Here is a 10492-nt window from a genome sequence, read left to right on the forward strand (position 1 = left end):
ATCTGTCCTTCACTTAACACATCTCTTTTGTCCAGGATAGTTAGCGTTCTGTCATCATTTACTCATCCTCAAGTTGTTCCAAGCCTGTATACATGTCTTTGTTATGATGAACACAAAGGAAGATATTTGGAAGAATGTCCGTAACCAAACAGATCTCAGCCCCCCCCATTTACTGCCATAGTAGGGAAAATAAATACTACGGGAGGGATGAGATCTGTTTGGTTTGGTTTTAGATTTGTATGTTTAGAGGAACAAAGTAGGGCTGTGCAATTAATCGAAAATAATTGTAATCGTCAATTTTGGCCTTCAACAATTACAAAACCAAAATAATCGACGTAAAACGATCATTGTGCCGCATTCCATTTTGCAAGGATCCTCTCTTTTCTTGTGGTATAAATCCACAGCGCACCCCCTTCTTTTACAGTTGTTCAACTGTGCTATTTATTTACATTTATTATTCAGTTGAATTCACAGTTTAAAAGCCAAGTTTTTCTATTTTTCTATGTTGTTTTAAAACTTAGTGAGTAATCATGTTAAATAATCGGGATCTCAATATTGGCCAAAATAATCGTGATTATGATTTTTGTCATAATCGAGCAGCCCTAGAACAAAGACATTTATACAGATTTGGAGCAATCTAATGCATGTAAGTAAATGATGACCGAATTTTCATTTTTGGGTGAACTATCTGTTTAAGGGCATCACATTTTGTGTTCTTTTTACCTTAGCCTTGTGTTGTCCCTTTTATTTATTTAACACACAATCAACCCAAAATGACACGTAGTGTGTCAAAATTCCATAAGACAAATGATATATAATTAAGATTATTAGCTAAATAAATCGTAAAGCATGTGAAAGTTTTGTATAACAAGTTTTGCACACATATTTAACGTTCTGTGGGGATTTGATCTCCAGCACAAGTTGAGCTATATGACCAGCTCGAAATCACCATTCACGTTTATTTAAAAAATGTTCTTGTTTGATACTTTTATTTCAGAGAGAATGAGAGAGACGGACCGTGTGACATCACTCATGAGCAGAAGATGAGATCTGCTGAGCAACATGAAGACTTCAGAATGATCATCCAAACTCTTCAGGCCATCACAGTGAAGGATGAAGGACTGATTGATAAACCTGAAGTCCTGTAGGAGAGTGTCGTGTTCAAAGGGATTCTGCTTTGCTGCCCTCTGCTGTGTCTTTAATTCACAATCTCAGTTCAATTTGAGTCTGACTAATCCACCAACAAAATCATTTCACATCGTTGAGATTTAACATTTTGAGTCTGGTATAAGAAGATAACCTGACATCATTTTATTATTAAAATGATTTGTTTGTGTTCATCTCAAGGAGGGAAGAGTAAATGATGAGATATTTGGGTGAGCTATTGCTGAAGATTTTGACAGTGTTGAAATGTAGATAGATGTGATTGTGAACAAACTTGTGAGTATATTTACAAACACCAGTCTCTCTGTACTTTTCATGTATTTTGTTGAATATTTATGGCATTAATAAACGATGCGTGAACTGTTACTATCGCAAATGTTTAAACGCTGCGTTACTCTCTCTGTCCTCACGATGTCACTGTTTCTCAGTGAACGGCATCCGCAGCTGAAGCGCCTTAATCCGCGGGGGGCGTCCGACTGTCCCGCAGCTTCAGCAGCGTTCGGCCGGTCTGTATCTCCACTTCGCCCGCTTGTGCACTCGGTGAAGGTCGTTTGTTGTCGTTACCGGAGAGCGCGCGCGCGGCAACGGCTCATGGACGCATCATGTCGTCGTTTGTGTGTCGGGTTCAGTTTTTAGACGATACCGATCCGTTCAACAGCACGAGCTTCCCCGAACCGACCAGACCTCCGGTGTACACATTCAGAGAGGACATACCTCTGATCAACCAGCTCGCGGGGATCCACAGACTCCTCAAAGCTCCACACAAAGTGAGTAAATACTCACAAATTAACGTTATATTCATGACAAACTTTTTCTGTTGATTTTCTGAATGACATTCGTTTCCAAATCACATTTGTTCAAGGACTATCGAATAAAGTTATAGTATAAATGATATATTCTTAGATATTTTATATTCTTTATTTCTTTATATTTAGGAATAATGTGTTGCGTGTATTTGTCACGGGTGTTCATTTTTATATTATTTGGTGTGTAGTGTCGCGGCTGTTGAAATGTTTGGGGTTTTTTAAGTAATTTTTTATCATTATTATGATGATTCTTTATAAATGAGTGAAGTGTTGCGTGTAGTTGTCACGGTTCTTGTTAAAGCGCGACAGGTGCTGCTGTGAGATTATAGCCGCTCCAGATATAGAGGACCAGCAGCTCATGCGCGTGCGTGTGTGTGCGCGCGCGCGCGTCAGTGTGGAGTTGACCGTTTTTACACTCTATTACAGTGTTTATATTAAACTGTAAACAGACTGAAAACACATTCATCAGTCAGACACTGTCAGGAGATGAACGATATAAAACACTCAAATACTGCAAAGAAAACAAGTTCATATTCACTGTTTAAGTCATATTTCTACATGTATTAAGGAAAAGTTACACAATATTTTTTTATGTTATAATCTGGATTTTTCTCACAGTTGTCATGTGTCATGCTGTCAGTCTTTTACATGGCTGTGGGATGACTTTATGTCACTCCTGAGGTTTGATTTTGTTGACATTCAACACACACTGGACTGAAATGACCACAATACATCTAGAAATCATGATTACATGAACATTAGAAATATTCTCTTAAATGTGTATCCCGCTGATGTTTGTGTGTGATGTTTTTGTTTATGTCAGTCATTTGATTGGTTGTCATAATTGACCGGTTTGGTCACACACACACACACACTGTACTTTTGTTGTTTTAATTAATATATAAATACTGTATATATATATATATATATATAATGTACATACTTAATTTAAAGTTGTTTTCTGAATGCTCTGTTTTGTTGTGTGATTGTGTGTAATTTCAGTGGTTTTATTGTTTTGTGTAGTTGGACAGTCAGCGACCCACAGACGAGTTCAGCGTTCACTAGCTGCCACTTACAGCCGCATCTATTTATAACCGCAGAATGTGAGAGAGACGCTGTCTTCTGTTCACAATCTGTTGAACTGATGTACAGTTACAGTAACACAACTGAGTAACACACACATGAACTGTCCGTCAGTGATTTAAACACACAATCAGATGAGGAGGTGTTGAGTGAATCTGAATGTTCAGTAGGTGTGTGGTACAGAGGGGAATGTCAGGGGTCACGGGTTTGATTTCCAGAGGACACACATCACCTGACCAGAATTATTAAAAAAACACGTAAAACAATACACAGTGTGTTCTGTGTTTAATGGAACTGTATGAACACAGCTCATGTCTCTTTCTACACACACACACACACACACACACACACACACACACACACACGTACGTGTGAGCTCAGATCAATGGCTGGGAAATCAATGCTTGTGTGTGGTGCACTGTTGTTAGCCCGATGTGTGTGTGTGTGTGTGTGCGTGCGTGCGTGCGTGCGTGCGTGCGTGCGTGCGTGCGTGCGTGCGTTGGTTTCATTTGAGTGTTGTCTGATTGAACTCTTGTGTCTGATTCAGCTGCAGCTTCAGTCAATCAATGTGCTGTTATTATTTTCTTTGGTCACAGGTCTGAGAACAGTTCACTGTTTCTGTCAATATAAAGTTTTTGCAAACAAATTCTGAATATTTGATGTATTATAACAGATGCACAATACTATGATTACTGTTTGATGGTTTGTGAAAGCTTCACTTGATATATATTTTTTTAGGGTTTTCACAGCTCATGTCATTGGCTCGAAAACTGTTCAGAAGTGAGCGCTCGTGAGCACAGAGGGAGAAATGAAGGAGATCAGAAAGAACTGTTTCACATCCTGATGAAGAATCTCATTGAATGCTTGTGTCTGTCTAACATGCTCTCTCTCTCACACCCACACACACACATGCAGTTGTATAATTTGTGTGTTGTTGTGTGACACATTCTTGGATAAGATGTGTGTTGGCACATGTATGATCTCAAATAAAAGGTGAAAGATTTTAATTTATATGCACACCTGTGTTTTACATCAGCTGTTTCATTATTGCACTCATGGGTTTGAATTTTCTGCTCATCACACACTCGGTCATGAACATCAGCACGCATGTAACATGCGTGTTTGACGCTCTGATCAGAGGTCAGTGTCGGTTACTCCAGATCTGACAGATACCTTCATCCGCAGTGTGAATGTTGAGCAAACCTACAAATCCATCATCCACACACACATGAGCTGTAAGTCTGTGTTTAGTTTCCTCTCTCATGCGTACAGTGAATGAGAATGTAAAGCACACGTGTGTGGCGTGACGTCTGTATGATTTATGACGGACAGTAAGTGTATTTACACAGCTGTTTAATATGACGTGTCTCTCACATACAGTATAGCCATCTAATGACTGAAGCTCGTGAAAACACTTTTATTTGTATAGGTGTGAATGTTTAAAATGGTGTACAGTAGATGAAAAGAATCACAGCACAATCCTCTTCTGTTAAGTTGTAGTGTGTTTACAGTAATGGTGATTGTGTTTCTGTGCCTGTAGCTTGATGACTGTGCTCTTCAGCTCTCTCACACCGGTGTCTATCTGGATCCGGAGTTATCTCTGTCTGAACAGAGAGATGAACTCGACGGATTTCAACAGGACGACTGCGGAGGGTAACATTGCTGCATACTACACCCTACACGCACTGCATACTCCACACTACACCCTGCAGTGCACACGCCACACTGCACTACATACTCTACGCTACACCCCACACGTACTGCATACTCCACACTGCACTGAATACACCACGTTACACCCCACACGTACCACAGTGCATATTCCACGCTACACCCAACACTGCACTGAATACACACACTACACCCCACACTGCACTGCATACTCCACGCTACACTGCACTGCACACTCCACGCCACACTGCACTGAATACACCACACTACACCCCACACGTACTGCATACTCCACATTGCACTGAATACACCACACTACACCCCACACTGCACTGCATACTCCATACTACACCCTGCACTGCATACTCCACGCCACACTGCACTGAATACACCACACTACACCCAACACTGCACTGCATACTCCACGCTACACTGCACTGCACACTCCACGCCACACTGCACTGAATACACCACACTACACCCAACACTGCACTGCATACTCCACGCTACACCCTACACTGCACTGCATACTGCATGCTACACTGCACTGCACACTCCACGCCACACTGCACTGAATACACCACACTACACCCTACACTGCACTGCATACTCCACGCTACACTGCACTGCACACTCCACGCCACACTGCACTGAATACACCACACTACACCCAACACTGCACTGCATACTCCACGCTACACTGCACTGCACACTCCACGCCACACTGCACTGAATACACCACACTACACCCNACACACCCTACACTGCACTGCATACTCCACAACACACCCTACACTGCACTGCATACTCCACAACACACCCTACACTGCACTGCATACTCCACAACACACCCTACACTGCACTGCATACTCCACAACACACCCTACACTGCACTGCATACTCCACAACACACCCTACACTGCACTGCATACTCCACAACACACCCTACACTGCACTGCATACTCCACAACACACCCTACACTGCACTGCATACTCCACAACACACCCTACACTGCACTGCATACTCCACAACACACCCTACACTGCACTGCATACTCCACAACACACCCTACACTGCACTGCATACTCCACAACACACCCTACACTGCACTGCATACTCCACAACACACCCTACACTGCACTGCATACTCCACAACACACCCTACACTGCACTGCATACTCCACAACACACCCTACACTGCACTGCATACTCCACAACACACCCTACACTGCACTGCATACTCCACAACACACCCTACACTGCACTGCATACTCCACAACACACCCTACACTGCACTGCATACTCCACAACACACCCTACACTGCACTGCATACTCCACAACACACCCTACACTGCACTGCATACTCCACAACACACCCTACACTGCACTGCATACTCCACAACACACCCTACACTGCACTGCATACTCCACAACACACCCTACACTGCACTGCATACTCCACAACACACCCTACACTGCACTGCATACTCCACAACACACCCTACACTGCACTGCATACTCCACAACACACCCTACACTGCACTGCATACTCCACAACACACCCTACACTGCACTGCATACTCCACAACACACCCTACACTGCACTGCATACTCCACAACACACCCTACACTGCACTGCATACTCCACAACACACCCTACACTGCACTGCATACTCCACAACACACCCTACACTGCACTGCATACTCCACAACACACCCTACACTGCACTGCATACTCCACAACACACCCTACACTGCACTGCATACTCCACAACACACCCTACACTGCACTGCATACTCCACAACACACCCTACACTGCACTGCATACTCCACAACACACCCTACACTGCACTGCATACTCCACAACACACCCTACACTGCACTGCATACTCCACAACACACCCTACACTGCACTGCATACTCCACAACACACCCTACACTGCACTGCATACTCCACAACACACCCTACACTGCACTGCATACTCCACAACACACCCTACACTGCACTGCATACTCCACAACACACCCTACACTGCACTGCATACTCCACAACACACCCTACACTGCACTGCATACTCCACAACACACCCTACACTGCACTGCATACTCCACAACACACCCTACACTGCACTGCATACTCCACAACACACCCTACACTGCACTGCATACTCCACAACACACCCTACACTGCACTGCATACTCCACAACACACCCTACACTGCACTGCATACTCCACAACACACCCTACACTGCACTGCATACTCCACAACACACCCTACACTGCACTGCATACTCCACAACACACCCTACACTGCACTGCATACTCCACAACACACCCTACACTGCACTGCATACTCCACAACACACCCTACACTGCACTGCATACTCCACAACACACCCTACACTGCACTGCATACTCCACAACACACCCTACACTGCACTGCATACTCCACAACACACCCTACACTGCACTGCATACTCCACAACACACCCTACACTGCACTGCATACTCCACAACACACCCTACACTGCACTGCATACTCCACAACACACCCTACACTGCACTGCATACTCCACAACACACCCTACACTGCACTGCATACTCCACAACACACCCTACACTGCACTGCATACTCCACAACACACCCTACACTGCACTGCATACTCCACAACACACCCTACACTGCACTGCATACTCCACAACACACCCTACACTGCACTGCATACTCCACAACACACCCTACACTGCACTGCATACTCCACAACACACCCTACACTGCACTGCATACTCCACAACACACCCTACACTGCACTGCATACTCCACAACACACCCTACACTGCACTGCATACTCCACAACACACCCTACACTGCACTGCATACTCCACAACACACCCTACACTGCACTGCATACTCCACAACACACCCTACACTGCACTGCATACTCCACAACACACCCTACACTGCACTGCATACTCCACAACACACCCTACACTGCACTGCATACTCCACAACACACCCTACACTGCACTGCATACTCCACAACACACCCTACACTGCACTGCATACTCCACAACACACCCTACACTGCACTGCATACTCCACAACACACCCTACACTGCACTGCATACTCCACAACACACCCTACACTGCACTGCATACTCCACAACACACCCTACACTGCACTGCATACTCCACAACACACCCTACACTGCACTGCATACTCCACAACACACCCTACACTGCACTGCATACTCCACAACACACCCTACACTGCACTGCATACTCCACAACACACCCTACACTGCACTGCATACTCCACAACACACCCTACACTGCACTGCATACTCCACAACACACCCTACACTGCACTGCATACTCCACAACACACCCTACACTGCACTGCATACTCCACAACACACCCTACACTGCACTGCATACTCCACAACACACCCTACACTGCACTGCATACTCCACAACACACCCTACACTGCACTGCATACTCCACAACACACCCTACACTGCACTGCATACTCCACAACACACCCTACACTGCACTGCATACTCCACAACACACCCTACACTGCACTGCATACTCCACAACACACCCTACACTGCACTGCATACTCCACAACACACCCTACACTGCACTGCATACTCCACAACACACCCTACACTGCACTGCATACTCCACAACACACCCTACACTGCACTGCATACTCCACAACACACCCTACACTGCACTGCATACTCCACAACACACCCTACACTGCACTGCATACTCCACAACACACCCTACACTGCACTGCATACTCCACAACACACCCTACACTGCACTGCATACTCCACAACACACCCTACACTGCACTGCATACTCCACAACACACCCTACACTGCACTGCATACTCCACAACACACCCTACACTGCACTGCATACTCCACAACACACCCTACACTGCACTGCATACTCCACAACACACCCTACACTGCACTGCATACTCCACAACACACCCTACACTGCACTGCATACTCCACAACACACCCTACACTGCACTGCATACTCCACAACACACCCTACACTGCACTGCATACTCCACAACACACCCTACACTGCACTGCATACTCCATGCCACAGCCTGCACCGCACTGCATACATTATTATCCTCTCACTGCTGGTGTGATACAAGTATATGATGAGTCTGTTGTCATCATATCATGTTTGTTGTGTCATGATTAGTCAAGTCACGTGTGTATACATAGAAAAACAATGTAGTGCAGTGAGATGTTAAAACACATTCTGTGTGAAATTGTTTGTTGAGATGTTTCTGTGATTAACATTATTTCTTCTTTCTGTCTGTGTGTGTTTGTGTTTCAGGAGGGGAAAGAAGCACAGCATTATCTTGCGCACTCAGTTGAGTGTCCGTGTTCATGCGTGTATCGGTGAGTCTTACAACACACATGTATGCACGCACACACACACACACACACACACACACACACACACACACACACACACACACACACAAACAACAAAAATAATACTAACATGTGCAAGTGAATTTGCATCCAAAACTCGAAAGAAGTTCATGGTAATAACAATAAAAGTGAAATTTCAGAAAATAAACGTTGAAAAGAAAATGGACTGTAACACAAGTGCAGGAGTGTGAAGCAGAACATTTCATGATGTTTATACAGAACAACAACTACATGTTGACACATTCCCCATACTGAGATTGTAGATGTAGTGAAGTGGCTTTGATAAACACACTCCAACATACAGTGTGTGTGTGTGTGTGTGTGTGTGTGTGTGTGTCAACGTCTGCCAAGAAATACCTCACAAAGCTGCTAAAGTCATTACACACACACACACACACGCCTTAAATTATACACTTTACAACCATCTCTCTCTCTCTCTCTCTCTCTCTCTGTGGTTATCTGTTCAGTGATAGTGTAGCTATTTTAGAATTGCAGATCAAGCATCTCATTGGCTGTTGCTGGGGGGAAGGTCATAGGTCAGGGCGTGGGGGGAGTGGTCGAGACGGTTTATTGAAATTCATATTTCATACGTCTGAATACCTTTGAGTGTGTGTGTGTTTCTGTCAGTATAAGGATGATGTTTATTTCTGTAAGGATGAGCAGCAGATCTCAGATTATATCTTCAGATTGTGTGTCTCAGAAAAAGATTGTAGATCTTGGTGGTCACTGTGAAGCTCTTTGGTTTCTATGGCAATGATTGTCATGACAAGCAGGGGGTCAGCGGGTCAGTAATAAGAGTCTCACACGTGATTTGTGTGCGCTGGATGATAATCAGTATGTGTTGTAAACTAATGTCAATGTCACTTTTATTTATATAGCACTATGAAACACAACCAATGTGCTGCACAATAAAAAACATTTCAATAAAAAACTGTACAAATCAATTACTAAAAGAAACAATACAGTAGAAAGTTCTCATTGACAAGACGCCAGATCAAAAGGTGTGTTTTCAGCATTGATAGTGAAGATGCAGATCTGATACGGAGGGGCAGAGTATTCCACTGGGAAAGAGCGGTTACCCCTGCAGTTTAGCTTCGGCTTCGGCATGCATAATAATCTCTGGTTGGACGGCTGGAGAGACTGTTGGAGGATGTGTCATGAATGCTAGAATTACCCACAAACTCTTTTCCATATTCAAACTTGAACTTGAGAGTTGATGTTAAGACACATTTGTGCTGCGGTCTCTCTCTCTCTCTCTCTCTGTCTCTCTCTCTCTCTCTCTCTCTCTCT

General features: G+C 44.4%; 1 protein-coding gene across 1 annotated transcript in view; it reads left to right on the forward strand.

The window, feature by feature from the left end:
- The first annotated feature begins 1632 nt into the window (after positions 1-1632).
- Positions 1633-10492, forward strand: part of fhod3a (formin homology 2 domain containing 3a) — a 35846-nt gene continuing 26986 nt past the window's right edge. The window contains exons 1-3 of the mRNA XM_057354677.1: positions 1633-1931; positions 4594-4706; positions 9102-9166. Coding sequence (XP_057210660.1) covers positions 1767-1931; positions 4594-4706; positions 9102-9166 — 343 coding nt within the window. The 5' untranslated portion in view covers positions 1633-1766. The remainder of the gene's footprint in view (positions 1932-4593; positions 4707-9101; positions 9167-10492) is intronic.

Source organism: Triplophysa rosa, linkage group LG16 (assembly GCF_024868665.1).
Source record: "Triplophysa rosa linkage group LG16, Trosa_1v2, whole genome shotgun sequence".
NCBI classification, from domain to species: domain Eukaryota; kingdom Metazoa; phylum Chordata; class Actinopteri; order Cypriniformes; family Nemacheilidae; genus Triplophysa; species Triplophysa rosa.